Consider the following 26,996-nt stretch of genomic DNA (forward strand, 5'->3'; position numbering starts at 1 on the left):
TAGATGCGATCGTGTGACTGTATGTGTGCGTGTGTCAGAGAGGGAGGGGATGTGTGCACACATTTGTGTGTTTATGTGTATGTGCTCTAAAGAACTCTTGGCTGCTTCTTGGGGAACCCATCCTGTGATACTGTTCCAGCAGACTGCAGCACTTCTTATTGGGTCTCGCTCTCTCTCCTGACTTACCTGTGGATAACGTGCGTGCGTGTGCCGTTGTGAAGGAAAAAGGTAAAAATGTAGAGAAAATGTTATTTGAAGTCTGCATTTTGTCTTTTACGGTTAAGCTTCTTTGCAAATATGTCCGTTTTAATGATGAGTTTTAATTTGACACGGTATCAGAATATGTTTTACAAACGTAAAAAGGCAAATTTGTAGAAATAAGTTCATGCTAATCTCTACAACATGAATTATTCATCTTCTTGATGGTTTGGCAAAGAGTTTGTATTAGCTCTTGCGGTGTGTAGGATGCAAAGTAGCGATGGAAAATTCCATGGCTACAATTTGCAAGCGCTCAAGGCACGAAACATTTAGGATGGTGATTTTTTTAGTGTTTTCAGTTACTCATTAGGTCCCAGTGATAGATAGAGTTAGCAATGCGGGTGGTTCTAATGGAAACTCAAATTGGCATTAAATTGGGTGTAATTTTGGTTGATAAGCCGTAAGAGAAGTGGTCGATTTTAATTAAAACTGAGGTGACAACGTGAACTCTACAACCTGAAATCTGCATCACTCAGAATTCCAGAAAATTAATATTTCCGTGTGAGAGCCATATTTTCTCTGCAGGCTGAGAGAAAGCGCAGCCAGAATTTGTGGTTTCTCCCTTAGAAGGCACAAATCAGAAAGGCTTTAATTTCTAACAGGAGGCTCTAATGGAACCAAGTTTGTCTCAGCATGTCCATCCAGCCCCAGGAACTCACTTCATGTTAGTATAATAAAAAAATAATCTGTGTAAGACTTATCACAACAGTGATAGAAAGTCCTTTTCAAAAAACAAAAAGCTAATAAAAAACTAAATGACAAACTTTCAAGTTCCATGGATAACTTATGAATTCAGTTGTTGTATAATATTAAAATGGATCTATGTAGGGCTCACGTGCAACACTGAGAATAAAATACGGTGTAGTTAAGAATAAAATATCTGAAAATAGGTAAACACGCTTTTAGATAGAAAGATAAGAAAATGCATTCTAAAGCTGCCTGACATAAATACCAGCCTTCTTTGAGTTAGCATGTTCCTGCAGGTGTCACAGAGAGAAATAAAACAGTTTCTAAGTTAGCAACATTGTACTAGTTTAGGAGGCTGTCACAAATTTGTTTCACCAGTTCAGTATCTGACCAATTATGGAGTATGGTCACAACCACCCCCACCCTTCTGTACCTCATGTATGCTTTGGAATAGTGGACGAAGAAAATTTCTGGCACAACTTCCAAAGTACATTTCCTACTCCATATAAGAGATTGAAGTTCCAGGAACACTTGTGGTATGAAGAAAGACTTTATTCCTTGGATGTAATGAAATTCCCTTCTGACATATAGCCTAGAAGATTGTTTTCCTCATCTGAAGAAAGACACTTATTGTAAATTTATGTGCTTAAAAAAAGTTTATTGTGAAACTTTCCAAAATGAATTAAACCTACCAGAATGCGATGAAACAGCTGCTATGGCTTTACATGTCCAAAACATTAATACTGTGTTCAAGAAATATCATCTGAAGTTAAACACGGGCCAGGCTGTACTTTCATCCTGTACTATTTTGTCCAAGAAGATGGTGCAGTGGATAAATGTCATCTTTATGCTGTGTGTCTTTTACTTCCAAAGTCAGAACTGGGAATGACGTCATTCCCATGTTCACTGTACTGCAGTAGTATTAGCCAGAGAAGCAAGGAAACACATGTTTTGTTATGCTCCCTAGCAGATAGAACCATTCATACAACACTAACAATACAACACAATACCTGTCTTTTTGTTATTGTTTCCACAGTTTAAAACACCACTGATGCACATTCACAGATAGAGCATGGTCAGTGGTCTGTGTGCAGTGAATCACAAGCACACAAACACAGTAGTACAGATCACAAATGTTACAGTTTTACTACCATTTGCATTCACTGCTGCCATCGTGGATGACAAAGTTGGGATTGCTGGGGCTTTGCTGATTTTCCAAGTGAGAAGTTCGACTTTAGGTGCAACTTCCCACTTCAGTCTGAACACAGCAATTTTTAACCTTGCAGAAGAACACATTCTCATATACAAAGCCTTTAGAACTGGGAACTATCACTAGAAAGAAACAATTAAGAAGATGTTGGCCCATGTGAGGGAAAAGTTTATCTAAAAATGTTAAGGGGTAAAAAAATGTTTTTTTTTTAAAGTATGCATTCAAAAATCTGAAACAGAAATACAAAAACATCAACAGTGATGCATAATAATGATGCTTTCTGTGCGCGCCTCACGGTCACATTGTTATAAAGTATACACAAAACAAGGTTAGCCCTAGTGGTTAGCATTATTCTGTTCTGTTCACTATGTTCAGGTAGCAGGTGGTATCTGGAAAACACACTTAAAACAACAATTAAGTTGATAACATAAATGGAGATCAAAGGCCATAAAATATGTTTAAAATGTTCACATCATCTAAAACTAGTTGGTGTCATTCCCCAAGAATCAAATATCAGATGGTTCCTAGATTACTGTAACAAACCACCGAGCAAGCTAACAAGGAGAAACACAGCTACCAGTTCTCCCGATTCAAACCAAACGTGGTCCTGTACAGCAGACAAGGTGGTCAGTTATAACAGACAACTGCTAACTTCGCTGCACATGTTTATAGACCTGTGGTTGTATGAGACATGAGGTATCATTATCTTCAGTAGGCGTGCTGTTCTCTGAGGTGAGGCGAAATGAATCATACTCTAACTTCAGTTGTTTAAACAGCTGATTGATGGTATGAGTCACTGACAATGGCAGGGTCAGTGCTTCATCTCCCACTGGGGTTACTCAAGGTACTGTAAAGTGCTTCACACAGCACTGCTGTCATTGAAAAGCCCACAACTTAAACTACAAGATGAAGTTTAAATTGCACCTGCAATGTTAGTAAAATTTAATTAGAATGATGTAATTGCAAACCAGTGTAGTTACTGTTGCTACTTAAATGAAAAGTCCATTTTAATTTAAGGAGTAGACAGTGACTGTAGTTGGGTATTAACCGGTTATAATGTTAATAATGACATTACACTTTTATCTTATTAATATGACAATGTTAAATGTTCTTTCAAGACCGACAATAACAAAACTTGGTTAAAAAAATATTGTAACCCAGGGCTTAAAATAGGATTACAGTAAAACCAACATAATATGACATGAGAATATACTTCTGAATTCTTTAAGATGACTATAGAAGCGCTACAACAACTAAAACAGGATAGATAGAAAGCTGCCTCATAATTGATGATTTTCCAGCACCAACAGTGAGTCATTGAACTCTTGGAATCGTACAGTAACAGCAAACTGATCTGAAACTGAGTTGATCCTTGAAGGCACTGCTCTGTCTGCAAATTTAAGAAAATTTATTTGTCTTTTTGCAACTAGGCTGCGCTGATAATTACTAATGGATGAAGAAGAAATGAATGAATTAAGATTGAAAAAAAACGAAATTATGCTACGTTTTAGGAAGGTGGTTTGAGGTGGTTGGTTTGGTGTCAGACACTGGAGAACCTACCTCTTACCATTTTCAATCATTTGTCTGTTTTTTATTAACTACAAATTTAAACTTAAACAAGAGTCAGCATGTCAGTTTGTAAAGACTGTGAAAAACATTTCCAGTGTGAACATGCAATAACAAAACGGAAACATGCATCGGAAGTAGATCGCCCATTTTGCTGTTAGTTTGAAGGAGTGGCTGAAATTAGGTTAAAGATATACCAGAGGTGGGACAAAAAGCAAAAGTGTTTCCAAACCCTTTATTTAGCATGTGTATATATAAAAGGAAGAAGGCTAGCATTACCGTGACATTATACGAATTAACACAGTTGTGCTTGTGATAGCTGTGCTGCTAACATTAGCACTACCATCAGTGACAAATATGGACACTTCTTTCAAACTAACCCAGTTTCAGCGCACGTGTAGATGACGGATATCAACTCACACAGTGCCGTGTTTCTGTTCCAGCTGAGCACTTAAATATTAAACCACCAGGCCCTTAAGCTGCAGCACAGTATTGTACTGTGATACAAGATTTACTTATATAATGATTCGATGTGGCATCTCTAATCTGAGGGAAGCAAGCCAAAATAAAAGCCCCATCCCATCAAAAAGGCCACTAGCAAAACAAAGGCTCAGGGAAAGTAATATGGACCTGTATAATACTCAGTAGCCTCCTTCAGGGTGTCTTTTTGATTTCTCTCTAACTGCTTCAGGATCTTGTCCTCTATTCTCTGGTAATCCTGCAAATGTTCATAAGGGATCACTTCCATAATATTATTAATACATAATATTGTAGGAAACAAGAAGTACACAAGAATGCTTGGTAGAAAAGGTCACACCCTCCATATCTTATTATACTTATAGCCAAGCATTCTGAGTGGATGAGCTTATGGGATTGGCAATAGCAGTCCCAATCACCTATAATTCTATAGTTCTAAATGCATGAGATGAAGGGCTTTCCAGTGTTTTAAATCTGACTAAACCAAGACTAGCTATAAATTGCTAGCTTTGCACCCATCAGCAGTGTTGCATTTTCAGTGTTTGAATCATGCAAGGTCAGTTCGTCTTCAGGCCAGTCACAGCTCAGTGTGAGCTCAAACCCAAATTATACGAAATTCACACTGAAGGTGAATGAAACTGTGTGTGACTGGACATGGAGAGATTCTTTTCAGGGTTTTGTGAATGCTGCTCTGCACAGACATGCACTGCAGGATGTGTCACACTTAACACTGCCTGCCTGCCAGCCCTGGTGCATGCATGTGTGTGACATAGTATTTGTGTATGCGTCCGTGTGCATGCGCATGTGTGTGTGTGTGGACTTTCCTCAGTTTTTGGGCCAAGGTCTTTCCCTCTAAGCTCTCATTCATTTTTCTTCTTCCTCCTCTTTTATTCTTTCACTGCATGTCTGCTTTTCCCTACCTGTCTTTAGCACAGTAGCAGGCAGTCTCTCATAGGCTCCTTCTACTGTGTGTGTGTTTACCTGCTGCATAAGCTAATTATCTTTATCAGTCCAGAAGTCATTCTACGACCTACGGGATGACGTTTGTTTCCCAAAGCTTTCTTTTTACAAGTACCGCTTTCTTGTGGCTCCCTCGGCTAAATTCCACGAAAAGTCTTAAAGAATTGTGATGCTATTTTTTTTTTTACGTTGTTTTCCTCCTTTACCCTCCTTCCACATTCCCTCTCCTTTTTTCTTTTTTCCCCCACTCTTTCCTGATGTAACTGCTTTCAGAATTAATTTCCTCCTTTTCACCCTGATCTTCTTCTACATAATCCTTTTGACCAGTTCTTGTGTGTCATAGCACACAGTCCAACCCCTTCCTTTGCTTCTTTATTCCATTTATAACTAAATCTGGAGTTCTTTCATGCAGTAGATGCATCTGACCTTCTAGCCCTTGTATTTTCTTCTTCCTCTTCTTCCCTCTTCTCCCTCTCTTCCTCTTTATGTGGTCTTTCATTCTTTCTATCTTTAAATATCTGTCTCTTCCCCTGTCAGTTGGCATGAGGCTCTCAGTGCTGACAGAGAGACATATTGCCTTCTCAACAGAAAACAACCCTCCACCCCACCCCCAGCATTAGCTAACTAACCTGGGAACGCCATCTGCGGAGCCCTGCCCGGCACCATGGGACACGTGGACGTTTCGTGGTGCTCAGCAGTTGCTTTGCCTTGCTCCACACTGACCTATCGCTGCTGCAGAGTCTTTTATCTGTTTCTTGTTTAATTATTTGCCAGTTCCTGATTTTAGGGCCAATATTTCAGTCCTCTCAGGGTTTTCTGAACTAGAAGTTTCCTAGAAGTCATAGCAAATGACGGATACGTTAAATTTGATGTGGGTGAAAAAAAGCAGTTGTGATGCCCAAATTCAGTACTACATAACAGTGAGTCACCAAAAGATTATTATAAAACAAAACACTAATTTAATTAACTTGTTTAATTACTTATATAGTATTACAGTATAACTTTTATCTGAGGATGTGATGATCTACTTGATTGTTTTAAAGCTTTCTTTGCTCCATGCGGTTTTAAAGTCTAGTTTAAATTTCTGCTTCCAGCATTTATGATTTTATTTTGTAATCCTATCCTGTTTTACACTTTAGTAATTTCTGCTGTATTTGGTTTTCCATCAGTATTCAGGCACCAGAGCTCAGTCAGCTCAGGAATCTTCTATCGTTTATCCACTTTTTTCCTTTTGTCCCCTACATGATTTTTTGTTAACACTGAATTGAGATTTGGGTAGTTAGGTCTTCCCAACAGCCGGAGGGAAACAGTTTGCAGTGTGAAAAACTTCCAACAGAGTAAAAAAATCCAGAATGAAGCATTTATAAACTTGTGAACTGAAGCAGTGAGCATTTTATGAGAACAAATGGTGACAGTGGCAACAAGATATGAGGTGCTATCAACAGGAAAAACAGGAAAACTGCGGCATGGATACATGTGCAGCGAGAGTTTTGTCACTAACATTTGAAACATTTAAATGGCAGTTTTAATGCTATATTGCTGTAAACTAAACTAAATTATTTTGACACAGTTTAAACTACATGAAAGTGGCTTAGCCAAAAACTGTAGCATTATAACACTGATAACATTAAAGTTCACTGTAAAATGGATTATTTCAATTATGTTGTGGACTTTTTTAGCAAGTAGCATTTTCTGTTCTTTTTGTTCAGCCTTAGTTCTGCCACTTGATTGTGCTGTTTGCCAAAGCTGGAACAAATTATGACCTATGAGCCTGTCATCCTACATCCAGATCTTCTCCTCACTGATATGTTGCATCTTGGTAAATTGAAATCCCTTATTTGCCTTTTTTTTGTATTAACAGCTGCAATGCCTTTCTCCTGATTTGACCACAAAAATCATTTTAGCATAAGCTGCTATGAAAATGAAAGTTAAATAAACTCTCTGAACATTTGCTTTCAAATTGTAAAGAATTCCTTTCTCGGTGAAACCCAGTGTCTTTACAGTTGAGATTAATCCCTAATTATCTTCAAAATTAAATGTTTTTATCAAATTCAGCTCAGTCCAGCTTGTCGTTGTGTGTCACACAGTACTACAATCATAACTTTGTTCATTTAGTAATAAGCACAATTACCAACACAAATGCAACATCATAATCACCTTAAAGAGGTTTTATAGTAGATAAAAACCATCTCTTGACTGTACTGCACAATGGTCTTCTTATTAAGTAAATGGTCTATTTCCAGAAATTAATTCAAATATTCAAAGCTCCTGATTAAGAGGAACTTATTATCACTCATACACTGACAACCCTGTTTTAATGCCTTAATTAGTAAGGGACACTAATTCATTAAGATGGACTTCATTGGGGATACTTCTGAGCTTCCAATAAAATTGGAATTAGTAATAAGTTCAAATTAATATATTAATTGTCATAAGGAATATTGGAGCCATTTGCTTGGTAACAAAGACGATTTCACATTTTGGGATGTGCATATTTAACATTTTGTACTGAAGGACCACAGGTGATGGGCTAACTATGTTTCAGGTTTATGACTGTGATAATTCACTGTACCTAAGTTATAGAACAGGGGTCCCCAATCCCAGTCCGCGAGGGCCGGTGTCCCTGCAGGTTTTAGATCTCACCCTGATTCAACACACCTGAATCAAATGATTAGTTCATTACCAGGCCTCTGGAGAACTTCAAGACACGTTGAGAAGGTAATTTATCCATTTAAATCAGCTGTGATGGATCAAGGACACATCTAAAACCTGCAGGGACACCGGCCCTCGTGGACAGGGATTGGGGAGCCCTGTTATAGACTCTAGAGCTTAATCTCAACAAAATTTTGGCTTCTGGGGATAAAGATTTACAGGAAATGGCTATATAATGGATTGGACTGGAAACTATGGTGAAGAGGGGTCTTAGTTAGTACTATTTTATAATTTATGGGGGAAAATATTGACTTTAGCCGAAAAGAAATGTTTTAAGAACACCATGATACCCTCTTCATTTCTTCTGGGTAAGTCAGTGTTCGGTCAGTATTGCAGTTCTTGTCAAGTCAAGGTAGTGTTTGAAGAAACAACTACTGGGTCAGCATTTAAGAGAAGACGAGTGTAAACATTTCAGTTCAGTACATATGATAGTGCTTTTGTCAAAACACACCTAAGCAACATAAACAAAAAGTTGAGGAAGTGTAATTTGTCAAAGGAGTGGAAAATCAGGGACGTAGAGTGTAATGTAGAGATTTTCAGCACGGCAGCAGTGGACAGCTCCTCAAAATGTTCCACTGCTGGAACCTCCAGAAAATGTTCTATTAAATGTTCACGATTCTACAGCAGGAAATCACCGAAAGAGCAAAAACAATACCCCCAAATTATTAATTATGGTTCAACAATGATCATTATAGGCTGAATTTAAAGTGTCCTTATTTGATTCTCTGCATTCCAATTAGAGAAAAAGTGAACTCAGGACTAGTTTTGGTATTAAAATTAGAATAAAATTGCATGATTTATGCCTCAAAAAGCCTCGGATGTAGGTTAAATGATTGACAGGCATAACATAACTTTTTGTTTTTTTTAAATACATTATCATCGTTTACATTTGAGAAATACAAACCAAAAATGCGTTGAAATAAATCCTGTTAAAAAAAATTCCAGTTTCTTTTTTAACATTTCTTTTACATCTGTGTTCAGTCCTTTTCTAACCCCTTCATTAATCCACGTTACCTGTATCCTCCTCCTTTTTTCCCATTAAACATTTTCCCTCTTGATTAAACTTTTCCTCTTCTTTCTGTCTCTCCTTCCTTCCTTTATAACTTTCCACCTCTTTAGAATGTCGCTTCCCATTACACTCCTTTTAATTGCTGCCTTTCTTTACCTCACCTCCTATTTTCTTCTCATTCCCTTCTTAACCATCTATGTCCCATCTGTCCTTTCTTCCCCTTCACCTTTTATCCTCCACCCTCTCCAACCCTTATTATGTTCCCTTATAATCATTTCCCCTTTTTTTCCACCCACTTTTCTCTTCCCACTTTCCCTTCAGTGCTTCCTTCCCACATCATTACTTCAGGCTGTTTGTTTCTTAGCACCTCTTCTCTATTCATCTGTAATTCATTACATCGCCTCTGCTCCTGGATTGTCCCTGCACAGACATAGTTAGTAGCATGGTGCAACCTGGGAATTGTGGTTGTATTCTCAAGGCTTAAACTACAAAGAGAACCTCATCCCAGCCCATTTGTTGTCTGCTATCTCAGCAAACACAGGCCTGGTAGTTGTGTGTGTGTGTGTGTGTGTGTGTGTGTGTGTGTGTGTGTGTGTGTGTGTGTGTGTGTGTAGGTGTGTGTGTGTGTGTGTGTGTGTGTGTGTGTGTGTGTAGGTGTGTGTGTGTGTGTGTGTGTGTGTGTGTGTGTGTGTAGGTGTGTGTGTGTGTGTGTGTGTGTGTGTGTGTAGGTGTGTGTGTGTGTGTGTGTGTGTGTGAGAGAGAGAGAGAGAAAAACTCTCAGAAACATTTATGCACTGACCCAGCAGATCTTGTCCTCCAAACCCACATTTCTTCAAGCTTCTGCCTCTCTAGTGTTTTAAAGCTAGCTCATGACCAGAATCACAATCAAACCATTTTATTTATCCCACAAGGAAATGCTTTCTAAAGATGCTCAATTCCATTACAAATATGAACAACAGAATATATGAATTCAATATATGAAGTTCAAACAATGGTTTCAAATACTTTTTGTTGAAAATAAGATTTTTCTTTAAATCAAGTTTACAAATGGTAGTCTCGGGGGACTGAAAAAATGTCCCAAAAACTGCAATTCCATAATTGGCCACTAGAGGCTGACTGTTATAGAAGTCAGTACCCTGTTATAAATGTTATAGTCTGGTACTGCCTTTCATTAACAGCAGCTGTACCAGTAATAAACCTTATTTAAAGTTCATCTGTTTACATTTTAGGGTTTAAATTTTGCATTAGTATGGATGCGACCACTTTAACTGCACAGTGGATGCTGACACAGGAGGCTGCCACACATACTTTACATAAAAGATGGATGCACAAGCTTTAAAAGTGAAGGCATTGAGGAAGTGTCTTAAAGCAGATTTGTGTTATTATTTCTTTTTTTAATCACCATCATGAAACAACTTCTATAAATGCAATAAGCCAGACTCTTATGTAAAACTAAGGACAAAGAAAAGTTGTCTCACTTTAGCACCTCAGTAAACATGCTCTGGTCTCAATCGTGAGCTTCAATTGTTTTTTAAAATAACATTTTTTAAGACTCAAAAAGGACAATAAAGCACAGCTTTCTTCAGACCACTTTGTGATTGACGAGTTGTTGTTGTATTAGCTCGCAGTGCCTCTCAGTAACTCAGTGAGATCTACTCACTGCTCACCACATCTGCTGTTCCCTCGGTCGTGACTCAGGAATCTGAGTTTTATAACTTCACTTTGGGTTTCAGTTTGTTTACTTTCTGTTTTGTGACTCTTTATGGATTTAGTATATTCTCAGTTTATTTTCTTGTTGTTTTGTTATATTTGACTTAGAGGTTGTTTCCTGTTAGTTCCCTCTTGTGTTCCCCAGTGTCCCAGTGTCATCAGCATGTGCTCTTTGTTTTTCCACGTTCCCCTGTCTAGTCCTTGTGTTCTCCCCTATTTCAAATTAACCCTTGGTCCCCATTCAGGTCTGTCTTCCTGTTTTTTTTGTGGTAACTGTTATTTTCCTTGGCTTGTGGTGTGTTTACTTCCCTTTCCTCTATAGTTTCCAACCATGCGTCCCACCTATTTCCTTTCACCTTTGATTATCTCATGTGTATTTATCGTCTGTGTTTCCCTCTGTTCTTTGGCATGTCCAGATGGTAGTGTCTTTCTTTGGTCTGTATTCCCACTGTTTTTACTTTGAATCAAGTTCCTGCTCTGCAAATGTTTCAGTTTTTGTTTGCTTTTGGACTATAACAAAAAGGTTGTTTTTGTCTTTGAGACCTGTCACCTGCATTGAGCCCCTGATCCTGCTTGTCACACTGCCAAATCTGGTTTCAGAAGAGTAAGGCGAAAATGTCCAAAAGTGTCAATGTGGATATGTCTATATTTTAGATAGTCTGTAAGTTGCTACCAGTACCTGTCTAGGCTTCACCTCTGCTATATCAAGTTACTGAACTCTTCTTCTCAGTAGGGATTGTAGTACTTAACAAATAAAAAATTACCCGACTCACTACAAAAGTTAATTGTAGCTTACTAACAGCTGATCTGAGAAGTTTGTGGTTTAAATTTAGCATTTTTTAGTTAATCAGCGATAATTAACAGGCATCTGTCTCCATGTGGTGCACCCATATCGTCTAACCAATCTCATTAGCATTAGCTGATGACTTAGCATTTCATTTCTTAAACCAAATATGATGATGTCTAAATCAGAGAACATACAACTAAAGATGAGGTTTCAAAACCACAAACTAGTGGGTCATGTGACTGCTTTCATCACTGATTTACAGTCTTTGAAAATTTACCACAAACTTCTAACATAAGTCAGTGCTGACAAACTAATTCCTCCAAATAAAGCAAAACAGTTTAGAGCACAGGTGTCGAACAGGAGGCCTCGAGGGCCGGTGTCCTGCAGGTTTTAGATGTGTCCTTGATCCAACACAGCTGATTTAAATGGCTAAATTACCTCCTCAACATGTCTCGAAGTTCTCCAGAGGCCTGGTAATGATCTAATCATTTGATTCAGGTGTGTTGACCCAGGGTGTTATCTAAAGCCTCGAGGCCTGGTCTTCGACACCCCTGGTTTAGAGTGAAACAATTAAATGCCCAAAGAAGGCAAATAAATAAATTAAATTAAATTAAAAAAATAAAAACATGACAATTTTTTCATGTTTTTTTGCCTTTCAGTACAAACATTTCAGACACGTAGGTTAGTTAGGACAACTATCTACGCTGTAGTACAATGCCACCAGTCTGAAAGTCATCAACAGGGAGTGAAAAAGGCTGAATGAAGTAATCTAAAAGCCCACAGAGTGAGACAGTTATCTGAGTCCCGCAGGTACTCGACTGTGTCTCTTCTGGTCTAAGTGGTGGATGGATTTTTGTGTTTTGAGTCAGCAGCACTGAGCGCCTGATTGCCTCTCGTGTTGAGTCTGACATTTGCAGCACTAAGACTGATGCTTATTTACTTGAGCACCAATCACCTTTGTCTTTTTCAGAGGATGTGACTTTGGGAGGCAGTGACGTCTCTGAAAGTGTCCGTGACGTCTTACTCGACTGTGCAGAAAGGACAAAGTCACTGTTCTCGCTTTGCTTTTCCTTTTTATAACAAGTCAAGGTATAACTCTGACTGTGCACGTGACTGCAGATTTTGTATGTTTTGGAGTCATGTATTTATACTGAGTCCTTCTTCAAAATGTATGTGTTGCCTGAAAAAATAATGCAGGTTATACTCTCTACAGTTTGTTCAAATTTTAAAAAGACATAACCTTTTCATAAGCTTAGCTATTTGAGATCTTTGTTTGGTCCTTGGCTGAGTTCTTAAAGCTAAAGCTAAACTAGTTTTTATTAAAGTCAGGCATTGATACTCCCCAGAAATTCTGCTTCTGTGCACATCCTCCTCCTGTCTCCTGTTCGTTTGCAACCTCCTACACGTGTGCACTCGCACGTACACCATCATATACTTAGTGCCATCATCTTCGCAGGAGGTTTCTGTTGATGGATGTTTTACCATATCAAATATTTGTAATGGGTGAGTTATGCTTGGGTGAGCGACTCTTCTCTGACACTGCTGAATGTGCTCTGCACCGTCTTACTTGAGCGATGATGTCACGCCTCACTCTTCCTCTTGCTTCCTTTCGCTTCAATTCTGATCTTGTCTCCTGACTTAATTTTGTTCTTGGCTGGTCTCTTATCGGCTTCTCTCTTTTCAGCCTCACCTCATAAACAGCATCATAAAAGTCAGTGTACCTCCTTTAACGCCCTGTTTTCACTGTTATTTATTAATAGTAATGCATGAAAACCGTTCAATGTAACCATAAATATCCTCTTCAAAAAGAGCAATGTCTGCCTTTTATATGAAATTAAAATGTTTTTGAAAATGGAGACGACTTTTGTTGTGAGACCTACAGCAGTAAAGCTGTGCGTTTCTGCAGACTCTTCACACTGAGTTCACGGAGTTCAGCAGGTTGACTTGTGTTCTCTGTTTGATGGTAAAATCTAAAATTAATTGAATAACTTTGTCGTTGTTATCTTTTTTTTTAAAAGCCCCATCACACTTTTAAAAGATTGAAAAGTATCTGCATTATTTTTGGACCAAAGTAAAAGGCTTAATTTCGGTGATACACTATTATGTGTTGCTTCACAGAACATGTTCACAAGTTTTGTTGTTTGAAACTTGTGAACATGTTTAAAGAAAGGTACAAAATAACATGTGACTGAAGTTACATGATATGTGGAGACAGGAAACACTTCTAAATTTGTCTTATGTTATTTCTAAACAGCATCATAAAGACCAGCTGCAAAATGTGTCTTTAGATATCATGGAAAGTTGACAGAGATGGCAAATCCTGTTAGACTTCCCTTATATACGTACATGATGCTATATGTATAATGTACATATATCTATATGTGTGTAATGTAAATATGTCTACCTTCTGTGTCCACCGACCCCTTCACACAGTGAACAAGGGAACACAGTGAGGTTTTGCCCTTCCTCAAACTAGCAGTTGTCTTGACTTGAACCCTCAACAAAGGAAAACAGAAGTTCCACTGAGCCCGACCCTTTTAGGCCTCCACAAAATACAGACACCTTACCTTTGTTCCACTCCCCCACCATATTACAGGGACCTACTCAAAGTAAATCCTTCACATAAATCTTTCACTTTGCCTTGTGAAGCTTTTTATGTTTGACCTGTCTTATATACATGATGCTATTTGTGTAATATATGATGTCGTTGTTAGTTTGAGGAAGTGCAGAGCCCCACTGTGTTCCCTTGTTCACTGTGTGCAGGGGTTTGTAGACATAGAAAGGAGAATACTGAAAATGTTCTGTGGAAAGATAAACATCAGAAGTGGATGATCATACCTGCTCTAACAGGTGTGCTCGTCTCTCTTCGCCTTCATATCACGTATTTCCATAATAAATGTCTCCTGAGAGATTATTTCATCTCCTGGATGACTGCTTCTCATTTTCTCTACATGAGGAAAAAAATGGTTTTACAAGATTTCCAAAACACAAAGACAAGAAGGAAAAAATAGGTGATTCTAATATTGATCTTATCATAAATCAGTGCTTTTTACATGTGTTGTCACTGAGGATCAGGAGCTCAAACTGTGCATACATGTGTATTTTGTATCATAGCTGATGCCATTTTGTTTGTCATGAGTAAAGCCCATGGCAATTATCGAACTGCATTAACATGATTCAGCCTCAGCTTTAATTAATGGTTCCCACTGTACACTGCTGAAGGTGAACTGGACTGCAGGTGGCCTGCCAATTAGTATAAATTTATGCATGCTCGTAGCAGAGACAGTTGCGTTATATCTCTAATTTATGTCCGTGTAAAAGTAGCTCACAGTTGAAAATTGAAAGCTGGTTTTCGAGCATGTTTGCTGCCTCAGTCCTCAGCATGTTGAATGTGACCTCCATTTTGACTGGATGTATGAAGCCCTGTGCGTGTTTGTGTGTACATGAGACCAGGATGTTTTTCAGCTTGTCAACAGTTGAAGTGATACATGGCAGAGGCAGCGTTTCTGCCACCTAGTGAGTGCCAACCTGCAATGCATGTGCATGCAATGCAGGAACCTGACACACTGAATACAAGAAGAAGCTGATCAGCCAGTCACAGTGTGAGCTTTGCCAAAATCATTTTGGCTACTTACTGATCCTCAGCAGCATCCAGAAGATTGAAAAACAAAACAAAACTGTGACCAGACCACAGTTTTAACTATTAGTGAAAATTATTTATTATTTACCAAAGCTTTGCAGCTTCCATATTTTTTCTTTTATTTGTTAATGTTCTTTTCCATTCTTAACTGTGTATATATGCAATGAATTAACTTTGAAGACAACAAATTTTTGACACAGCCTTTCGTTCTCAAACAAACAGGACTTCAGTTACTGTAGGATCAAAGTCATCACTGTTCTCCCTCTCACTCGTCAAATGATATGTTTTGTTTCTCCCTTGCAGGAGATGACTTGTTAACACCTCAATAAACTTTTCTTCATTTGCTTTCTGTCATTTTTTGCTGAACTCAAAATATTTTTGAGCATAATTTGTCGCATTGTTGTCTTTCCTTAACTTTTTTCTTTCTTTTTTTAAATTTTCAGGTCCGCTTTTCAATCTTTGCAAATTTTACAGTCTTTAAAGCATGCTACCTCCATATATATATATATATATATATATATATATATATATATATATATATATATATTACAAAATCATCTTAAATATCTTAAAATTTCAGGATTGGTATACACATTGCTATTTTACTTCAACAATGTGTCTTCTTTCAGAGGGACAGACAGAAATATCCAAAATGTACATATAAGTGTTGGACATTTATAATAAGACAGCAATTTCTGATTTATGGAGAGATACAAAAAGACATTATAGCTCTTAAAATATTTGACTTTAATATGAAGAATGTTAAACACTGGATAAAGAGGTTCAAACGTTCAAGGTCTAGTTTTGAAAATGATGGATTTTATCACATATTTAGAGAGAAGGTGTTGCATTTGTGTATTTAAGGATCCAGCTTCATAAAATGAAAAATATTTGTTGAATTGCTGCTTGATATAAGCAGTTAACCTGAATGTTATACTGCCTTTATTTTTTCTTAGGTTGTCCATGCACATATTTCATAGCTGAGGTCAGTGAAACTCAAGACAGGTTGTGTGTCCTCGTCATCTCTTCTTTTCCACATTTTTTTTAACTGACACCACAGAAATCATTAGATAATGCTGTACTGTGTCAGGGGCACCACCAAGGGGGTGTCCACACCCCCAGATTTCCTGCCCCCATCCCCCCAGCAAGACTGTTCTTTTTGGTAATACTATTTATAAACGTGAGCACAAGAGAGAGGAAAACACCCTACAATGAGTTGAAACATTAATTCTGGTTTTTTTGTGCCGCCCCACTATTTATAGGCCCTCCCGCCCCCGATCTGTGGTATAGCTCTTTTTTCCCCTCTTTGATTAATTTGTTTAATCCAGCAAATTAATTCACTGTTTTCTCCTCCTTATCTTCCTGCATGCTGATCCCGGCTGTATTTATCACAAGCAACACTGATCACCGTGATTTTATCTCCTTTCTCCTCAGATGAGTTCATTCAGTACGAGGGCGCTGACATTTCTCTCGTCGGTTTTTGGGGCCTGCGGTCTGCTGTTGGTGGGCGTCGCTGTGTCGACAGACTACTGGCTGCTGATGGAGGAGGGAATCGTCCTGCAGCAGAACCAGACCACTGAGGTCAAGATGGCGCTGCACTCTGGCCTCTGGAGGGTCTGCTTTGTGGCTGGTTGGTAACAGTTCCACAGTATAAAATTAATTATATTTACATACAACTTAGTTTAGTTATATTTTAAGTCAATTGGTAATTATAAAGATAATTTGATGCCATTAATTTCAGTTGTTTATACATTTATTCCGCTATCCCACAGCAAAGTTATTTTTTTTTGCCATGAATATACTTATTCATTAAAAATCAGACACATTATTAAACAAAACAATTTGTATAGATGTGCATGTACAGCAGGCTACCCATTTTTTAATAGTCCTGCTCGCCTTCTTTCATATTTATTTTATTTGTCAAAGTGTGGCTTTTGATCGATGTTTCGAGGATAAAATGCTCATGTCTGGTTTGAAATATACACACAACAGTGAAAAAAATATGGCAGCAACTCATGAAACATGCAACCCAAAGGGAGAGCCTTATCTTTGCCATTCAGTCTAAGGCTCGCAGCTGGTACAGTTAAAGTTCACCTCATCTGAGGGACTAACATTATTGAATTTGCTCTCTTAATCTTAAAATTAACGCTGAGCACTGCATCTGTTCCACACTGCTTCCATAGACGGTTATGAATCGAAGTGAAACAGTTAAAATATATTGATTTCATGTTGCACAATGTTTACAATGAATTAACTTTTTTCTTGGCACACTGGTTCAAATAAATTTTGCTCTGTCACATTTGTTGTGTTCAAGGCTTAAACAATGCATGACAGCTGCTAATGAAAACAGCATTAGCAGCTGGTAACATGGTAACCTTCATGTGCAACAAGGACCCGTGTCCTGACTGACTGCAGAAGAACAGAAACTGAGTTAGACTACCTTTATCCCTTTTTCTCCAGACAAATGCTGGTACCCAATGTGGAGCATCAGAAAAAGAGGGCAGGAGAATAAATACACGTATATGTGTGTTGACTCAGCAGGGATAAAAGCTGAGAATCGTTATTTGATGCCAGAAAGCCGTGACACATTTTCCAGACATCTTTACCATAAATTGATGCAAAAATGTTCATTAAAAAATTCACCATAATGCAGGAGTTTCTCTGGTAGATACTGAGACCCACCACAAAGTCCGTGGCTTCTAAGTTGGAGCCAATGACATCAGTGGCTATTGGCGGGGCTTCACTGTGAGGTGCTGCAGCCCACAGATTTTTCCATTACAAAAATTACCCCCAGATAAGCTGTATAATACTCAGTCAGGAACAGAAGTATTAGAGACATTTTGAGTGTCCTGATAGTTCGACCCTCGGTTGTACGAAGCATCACAAATATTTAACTTGGGCATATTATGGGCATTAAACTCGTAAATAAGATCCAAACATGACATCAGCTGTTGGATGATGCCTAGCTAAAGACTGTGCCCAAATCTAACTTCTTAAAGTAAGTACAATATTTATTATGAATGGGAGAAAAAGTCACCTGTGGCAGAATTTGGCTTTGTTAGATAATTGTTTTTGAACCGAATGATAAAAAAAGGTATTTTCACTCGTACACGCAAACAAACACCAGCAGGCAGGACACCGAAACACAAATAGCTGTCCTTATTGCAGTAGCTGTCTCTGTCTTTCGGGTCATGATGGTGTTGCTCTGGGGAGGTGGCCATGTTTGTGTTTCCCTGTTGTCTGACGCCTGGTACAAAAGGTCAGAGGAGGGAAAACGCCAGTGGCATTTGGAAGAGAGCGTGTGGGTGAGAGAGGGAGGAGAGCTATCATTGTCTGCAGATTTGTGCATCGTTTTCTGTTATGTTTTTGTATACATACAGATGTCAGGTTTGCGTGTTGTGTGTTGCATGTGTGTGTCTGTGGCTACAGTTTGAGGTTAATCGTTGTGTCTGCATTCAGCTCCTCTCCCTCTCTGCTCAGACCTTGTTTTCTCCCGAACCTCCTGACCTCCATCTGTCTCTGCCTCTAATTCACTTTTTCTCTCCCTTCCATTCTCTGCCTCCCTGTTTCTGTTTTTTTAAACTCATCTCTTTTGAGATGCCTCGCTTCTCTTTCACCTCTCATTTTATTTGTCCTTTCTAAATCTCTTTGTCTCCACTGTCGCTCTGTCTCAGTCTGGCTGTCTGCCCTTTCTCTGGGTTTTTATAACCTCTGTTTTTACTTTGTTTGTTTATACTGGTTTTATTTCTGCAAGCGCATAATCCCACGATTGTTTGCCACCCAAACAAGTCCAACCGTGCTACCCGCTTGTGGCTTTCCTTTTTCTCGTCTTTCTTTCTTTTTCACTTTTTTCTTTCCCCCCCAGGGTCCGAGAAGGGCAGATGTGTGGCATCGGAATATTTCACAGAGCCAGAGATAGAGATCACGACAGAAAACACAGCCAACATACTCAGTAAGTCACTTTCATACACACACAGACTCTTACATTTATTTGAAATTTCAAAGCTTTCACCTTCTTTTAAATCTGCATCTAGAGAAATAGTCTCTCGTAGGAAGACAGACCAGACTCACCAACATTTCTGTCTTTAGATCTGTTTCACATCAGTCTGTTATTACAGTTGTTTGCTGATTTGTCTTCTCAGTGCTAAATAGAGCTGTGACTCTATGAGTCACTCAACAACAGACACACAAAATACATGCATACATATCTTTTGTTGACTTAAATATTCCTTACACATGGTTTTTGTGATGCCTTGTGTGGGTCTGTAACATAAGAACAAAGGAAAGAGGAGAGCGTTTCATGGCTCTGATGACTGATCTGACAGGTGCTCTCTGGTGGTTCAGGTAGAAATAAAAAAAAAAAAACACTTGTTACTGGAAGATATTATGTGGGGCAATTATGAAAATGGGAAAACTGAAGGATCTTGTCTTTGATTAAACAGAATGGTTAATTACCATTAAAACAGTAAAACACTTCTCCTAAAGACAGAACACCTATTTGTGCAACATGTGGAGTATATATGTCTGGAAGAAAATGTTTATACATGTGATATACAGATCATAAGGTCAGAAGTTGTTTCTAAAGGCTTACATGTTGCTTACAGTTCAGGGTATACGTGAAGTTTAATACAGTTTTTTGTTTTATGTGTTTGGCTTTGCTACATTAGATCATTGCATGTCTCCACCACTGCACCACTTTCAAGAGATTTATATAACAATAATATTACAATTTATTCATGTCACATTTCAAACATTGGTTACAAAGTGCTTTACAAAACACAAAAGAGTTGACACTCAGGGTGACAACCCCACGATGTGTTTAATAAACAGAGTTAAAACAGCAACAACAAATACAAATGTTAAAATAGAAAAGTTAAATAAACACTGAATAATACACCAATAAATAAATTAATAAATTACTTAATATAAATTATTTATAGTAAAAGAGATTTCTAATGTCAATGGATATTTTTTTCCTGGTTAAATAACGATTAAAACAGAGCCAGGGCAACGACCAGCTTCTCTGCCAGGTCACTTCGACTTTGGGTTTCAGTCATTACGCAGGACTATACACTGAACTGTGGGACTGTTTTGGAGAGGAGGTGAGGTTAGCACACTCCCTGTCTGGATAAAGACTTCAAAACTTGATGGTTTCAAACAGAAAGTGCCTTCTTTAATGTGCTGATGGAACGGTTAGACCAGTCTGACCCGAGAAACAAAGGCAGTGGCTCAAGTCATGAGGCCTGAGTAAATCTGTAATGGATGCAGAAGGGAGGCCATGTAAATGTAACTAATATCAATTTGATATCAAATGTGTATAGCCAGTGTGGCCTTGTAAAAATGGGATGTGTGATGCAATGTGGTCCTGTCTCTTTGAATTTGTTAAAACTCTGGCAGCTGAATTTTCAACAAGCTGGAGGCAGGAAATGGTCTTTTAACTCAGGCTTGTGTACAGAGTATTACAATAGTCCAAAAGTAATGAGAGTATTAAAAATGAATAAATTTTACACGATTTCTTAGTTGGAGGAACCATGGCTGTCCTACATTACCGGTGTATAGGTGTAACCTGTGTTAGCTCTGTATCTAAGATCACCCAAATACTGAAATTCACATTTCACTCATGATTTTTCTTCTACTCTCAGACATAAGATGCACAGCTTTCAGGTTTGGCTTATAAGTTTTCCCTTCCTTCAACTATCTGTTCCATGTAGGTTACTGATGTCTAAGAAATGGAAGCATCTGGTGCAAGATCGAATGAAAACAGTCTAGTCCATTTCAGCAGAAAGAAGATTGGTGCACTCTTTAGTTTATGTTTGGTGGCACAGCTGAGCATTACGCTGTGGACAAACTGCACTGATTCAGATGCCACTGATGAGCAAGTGCCAAACCATTTCCTCATGTGCTAACAAATGCTCCAGGCATGTCTGCATGTTTGCTAACATGATTTTTGTTAACTCAAACTTTTTGTAGGAATTCATAAATTAAGCCAATTATGCCAGATTTTTTTTTACAATCAAATGTTTGCTAACCAAATAACCTATGAAGCAACATTTTTATTTGAAAACAAAAAAAGATAAACTATTTCAGAGTTCACCATTTCGTCATTTTGTCTTTGAGCTGTTTTAATGATTCAAGATGTTGACACTATGAACTGGCCCTCTGCAGTTTGCTCTTTGAAGTAAAGCACACACTCAGTGTTGTTAAAGACACCAGGGGGAAGACGTGTGCGCCGCTTAATGCTAGATAAATGTCCTCAGGTACATGCACAAGTCATAACACTGCAGCGGCTCAGTCGGAGAGGTTACTGAATAAATCATAGACCTTACTCAACGTAACACTGAGACAGCTCCAGCAGACTTCTGGTTCCTGTGCTTACTTGAAGATTTCTGACAACACAAAAAGACAAAGTGTTATCTTAACTGTTCAGTACAGTAAAAGTAATTCTTGTTCTTGTAAATAAAAGGGGATACACAGTCTCATCCTAATGAACTGGCTCTCCTATGTTGTGTCGGTTGTGTCTCCAGTAGGTATCAGTCTTAATACCCCTCACTGCATTGCATTGCATTGCATACATAATGTTGTTCAGCTTGTGTTTAGTTGTTTTGTCCTTGAGATTAACTAGTTTTGGCCCGGCTCTGCTCAACCGGGATGTTGTGCATGAGAAAAATTCTTTGCTTCACACCTTCATTCATGTGACCCTTGGTGACTCACGTGGTGACGTCGTGTGTTGACATCTCTCAGGACCACCTGCAAGGCGACAACGCCACAATGAGTTTAGTACCTGGAACTCGCCATCAGTTTTTAGAACTGGCAAAGCTTTTCAGATGAGAGGTGACACATCTTCATGATCGTAAAAGAAGGTCCATTTGCCTCCAACTCAAGTGCTTAAGAGTACCGTGAAGTAGATGACTAAGAACTTACACAGACCTACCACAATAAAGCTGAGGCTATATAAAATAAAAGGCAATTGGAAATAATATTACATACAACAACCAGTATGATGTTAAATGTAGTTATCTGGCTCTTAATGGTTTGATAGTTTTATGGTGAAATGGTGTGCTACAGTATGCTACACCTGTGTGGTTACAGTGGTCATCGGGGCAGATTTTCCACTTTTCCCACAACTAAAGAAAACACAGAATTTGTAAAAATAGATGTAACAACATGATACACCTTAAATCATTTAAAATACACAAAACAACCCAAACACAAAGTCACAACGTTGTTATTATGTGCAGCAACATGACATTAGACATTTTTGGGCTTTAGAGAAATATTCTGCACATTATGAAAAAATCCACTTTATCGACTTCATGTGTCGTAGTTAATTTGCCTGAAGCTTTATTTCTAATTCAGGAAATAATTTGGTAACATTTTAAACTATTCTTGATTAATGTGACCATTTCTGAAGGCTTAAACTTTTATGAGTTTGAAGTTTTCCTCATTTTTATTCGTATCACACACTCCTTCTTCTACTAATCCTCCTTCCTTTTTTTCTTCAGAAATGGTCCGGACCGCCACTCCCTTCCCCATGGTCTCCCTGCTCTTTGTCTTCACCGCCTTTGTAATCAGCAATATCGGGCACATTCGGCCGCAGCGCACCATCCTCGCCTTCGTTTCTGGTATATTCTTCATTCTGTCAGGTAAAGTTAATCTGAACCGAAAGTGTGAGTGGGATAAATAAGATATCCTCAGCCTGTGCACACTAACTGTTGTTTACTCATGGAAACAATCAAAACCTCACAGAACTCATGGAACAACTGCACACAACTACACTTTTCTTGTCACAGTTTGTTTCCTGATTTTCCAATTATTCTGCTGTTTTTTTCGGTCATTGCAGAGCTGCCTCGGAGACAAACATAAGCACACAGCTGTCATAAAATCTGTGGACGGAGGGTCTGCAGAGAGAAAAGACATTCTCTGGTTATACAAGAAACACAAAATCAAATGTTCTCTTTGTATTGATGCCAAAAAATAAAAGTGAGCTCCATCAAATTAATGGAACATATGCACATCCTGAGGACATTTCAGCCGCCAGGCACTCTCAGGGGTTTATGATCAGGTGATTAAATCCAACTGTGAACTCTCATCAACTGCTTGCAGGTCAGTCTCTCCTTGCCTCGCTTTAAATTGCAGGCTTTACAGTCCGTGATGGTGGAAGATTTAAAGCTCATCGCAGTGCTACAGATAAAAAGGCTTTAGCAAAAGCTTTGTAGTCTATTAGGGATTATAGTGGTTGAGGTTATAGTTTCTATAATAGCATTTTTAACTTATTGTCCTTAGAGTTAGTTGGATTTTAGTTAGAAATCTCTTCTCTTTCTTGTTGTGCTGTAGCATAACAGTTGTGAACACCTAAGCCTTGAAGGTGTCAAACTCCTCTTTCACCTGTCTGCTTAGATAAGATGTTAAATAGCAACCAGGCAGCAGAAGAGAAGTGCACTTGTTAAAAGTCAACATTCCTAAAGGTTAATAAAAGAGACGGTTCGGTGGATGGAAGATTCACTCTGCAGCTCTTCTAAGTATTTCCCAGCTGACAGCTTGTCAGGCCATACCTTGTTCTTGCTGCTGGCTGAACAGTGAATGGGGCTTAATTCCAAATAATTGCTCTCTGCTGGAGGAGCTACAGGGCAGCAGTGATTTGAGGTCTTGCTGTGGGCTTTTGGTAAAAACTTTCAACATAAGTCAAGCCATCTGGAAAGTAGCTTTAGTACATTTTGACGTTTCAATCAGAAATTCAGTAATGAGGAGGTTGGTTTTATTCGGGATGACACATTTGGGGTCTGAGCCAAAACTCTCTCATTATCTCACTGCAGTAAGTGGACTGGACATCAACTTCCAATGCAGTCGAATTCTATCCCAGTGGAAAGTTACTAGGTGTAACTGTTTTGTGTGGTCACGCTTGGTGACCCGTATGGTGCTTTTAAAAAACGAGATTTACTTTATCTGTAACACTCACCCAAATTATATTATGCGGCTTAAGTGTGCAGACAACCCTGACTAGATATATTTGGCCCGGAGGCATTTATCATGGGCTCACTGCTGTTTAAAACTCTATGTTTTGCTGGAGATGTCCAGCAAAACATAGAGTTTTAAACAGCAGTGTGTCTCCAACATTTTTGAATGTATTTCAACATGACAGTGCCTTTTATCATGCCGCCAAAGAAGAGGTTTTCCCTATTTTTGTGCAGAGGAACCTGCACAAAGACCCGACTTAAAGCTCATCTTCCTTTGGGATGAACTTAAATGTTAACTGCAAGCCAGGTCCCTTTACCTCTTATCAGTACCGGAGCTCACCAATGCCTCTTTCAACTAAACTGGAGCAAATCCTTGCAGCCAACCAAAGAGAAATTGTCATAGTGACAGCTTCTCTTTGGGACATGTTCACCAATGGAATGGATTCAATGGTAGTTGTTTACATATCTTTCTCAGGTGGTAACATACTTTATACCCAGAGACTGTATTGTGCTGCAGCAGCATCAATGAAAATGTGTTATGAAAGAGATTTGTCTTTGGACTCTTTGACCACGTTTTATTTTACTGGCTCAACAACACCTAAAAACCCAATTCAGCAATAATAGGTAATAATCCCTCTTTGTTGACTCAGGTTTGTTGCTTCAGTGTCTGTACACAGAAACACACATTAAATGTGTTGTTTCACTCTTCTTTAAAAACAACTCAAAAGGAGCGACTGCCTGCTTCAGTCAGACGTTATCAGAGGATAGGCGATAGCAGGCAAAAGTCAAGACAGATACTGCAAAATAGCCAAGAGAGCATCTGTCAGAAAACTGTGAAATAAAAGGAGCATATGCGCTCGGTGCACTCTCAGTGCTGCTGTTTATGTCTAATGTGACAGCTGCACATTAGAGCCCTGCAAATGTAAAATTGGTACATTAAACATCTGTGCATTCAGTTCAGATGCTGTCCCGCAGCCTGATAAGGGAGATGTGGAGAGCACATTAGTGTTTGTTCCAGCAGACTTGTAAATTCCTGTGACTGACACATTTTCCTTTGTGATTTTAGTTTTCCTTTACCAGTTAACCTATAGCTCACTTAGAGCATCTTGTAAAAGACTGAGTGAGAATGTGACATTGATTTTAAATTTGCTGTAAACTCGTAAAATACTGCAGACCAAGTTATTTGCTTGTATGGTGACCTAAAGAGTAATGACAGTAAAAATAAAACCACCTTTGTTAGACTAAAATCTCACTTTAACATGCACATGCAAGTACCGCTATGAATATCTGTAAATGATTTGCTCAGTGGTCAGTATTCCTAATGTGTTAAAACGAAGCACTGAGAAAACATGTAGGAGGAAAAATTCAATCTATTAAAAACAAATGTGGATCGACAGTATGAAAAACAGAGCTGCTTTGTCCGAGGGTCCAGCAGGATTTTGTTTTAATGAGCTTAGTGTCTCAGTTGTGCTTTAAGAGTCAGTGCAGCCAACAAGGTGACATCACCTCCTCGTGTCGCTGCAGGAAGGCCGGGTGACGTTTTTGCTCAGTTTCCTCGGATGGTCCATTAGTTGCTGAGATTTAGTTTTGTTTGAAGTCACTCTCTCTCTTACTATGAGCCGATAAGATGACATCACCTTCCTGTTTCTCTTTCATTTTTTATTATTTCGTGCATGAGGGAGCTTTACCTCGCAGATGCCAGCTTAGCATGGTGGAGTGCTGACTGGACACATGATGTCATAGGAATGTCGCCAAGCCAAGGAGAAACACATTTATGCATCGACACGAGTCAAACACACAAATCTGTGCATAAAACACATATTACCAAACACCAAACATGTGTACGTACACATGATAGAATTTGCATTAATACACATTGTTTTTGCTGTTTTTTTATATATATGTTTTCATTATTTTCCCTTTTATAAATATATATCATGTGTTATCACCCAGTGTGTCTGTGGGTGGGCACAGTGGACACCCAAGTCTGTGAATGTGATAACTTGGTGAGATAGGATTTTCAAATTCACCTCATAGGTGCATTTACGTCTGATGAGTTCAAGTTCCCGTGACCTTGACCTTTATTTAGGTCAATAAAGGAGGGCATGCTTTAGGGTAGGCCCGCCTTGTGATCGATGAGTGATGGCCAGATGAGCTTGTATATCTTTGGATTTTCAGCCCTTTTCATGTTTGTCGCTGATCGCGTCTTGTTTCAAAAAGCTAAGTGAAAATAAAGTAAATCTTCAAACAATAAGGCTTCATAAAATAATGGGTGTTGTGACACCTCTATTTTATATAAACTACACCTGCATGCATGTCGTCTGTCACCGCATCTCGTAACTACCTTCGGTCTTCTTCTATTCTAACTCGCTTTTCCACATCCTTCTCCCAGTATACCCAGTATCTGTCCTCTCCATGTGTCCAAGCTAATTAAACAACACCTCTCTTGCAGCTGATGAGTCCAACCAGAGTTGTGTTAATCCTTCCCGTCCTTCTCACTCCCAACACAAGTCTCAGGATCTATAGCTGCCTCTAGTTCTGCATCTATCTTTTCCTCAGCTGCACATTTCCAAGCCGTAACTGGTCTCATGACCATCTCGTCGATGCCACATTTCATTAAGACTGAAACTCTATAATTATGTGGTCTTTAACCCTTTAAAGCCAGTTGGAGCGGGCACGCTCCATTTTGTGTAACTATTTTTAAATCCCGGTAGCACTGCAACCACGTAAGCTAGCGCAATATTTTTTTTTGCATATGAAACCAGAGGAGTTGTACTTACATCTTATGCCATCAGCCTGTCCTAAGTCACGGTTTCCTTCCACATATAGCTTTGCAAAAACTGCATAAAAAGCACTTGCAGCAACAAAAACATAATATTCCAGAAACACGCTTTGCCGATCCGATCAGCTGTTCGTAACACTTCCTAGTCCATCAACTCGAATTATCGCATGTCCGCCCTGACTTGCCTGAAACCGGAAGTGATGTCATTTTGCGGAAATGTAGTTTTTACTATCAGGGCCTTATG

General features: G+C 38.7%; 1 protein-coding gene across 2 annotated transcripts in view; it reads left to right on the top strand.

Moving 5' to 3' along the window:
- The window catches only part of cacng7a (calcium channel, voltage-dependent, gamma subunit 7a), a 41,761-nt gene that overhangs the window by 876 nt on the left and 13,889 nt on the right, over positions 1-26,996 (top strand). The window contains exons 1-4 of one of the 2 annotated variants that reach the window (XM_084918840.1): positions 4-228; positions 16,451-16,646; positions 18,882-18,968; positions 22,519-22,659. In XM_084918840.1, the coding sequence (XP_084774966.1) occupies positions 16,451-16,646; positions 18,882-18,968; positions 22,519-22,659 (424 nt within the window). In that variant the 5' untranslated portion in view covers positions 4-228. Of the gene's footprint in view, positions 1-3; positions 229-16,450; positions 16,647-18,881; positions 18,969-22,518; positions 22,660-26,996 lie in introns of those variants that run through there. The other variant, XM_084918839.1, reaches the window with a different exon arrangement.

The sequence above is a fragment of the Perissodus microlepis genome, chromosome 22, assembly GCF_051167445.1.
Source record: "Perissodus microlepis isolate ML-2025 ecotype Zambia chromosome 22, ASM5116744v1, whole genome shotgun sequence".
Taxonomy (NCBI): Eukaryota; Metazoa; Chordata; class Actinopteri; order Cichliformes; family Cichlidae; genus Perissodus; species Perissodus microlepis.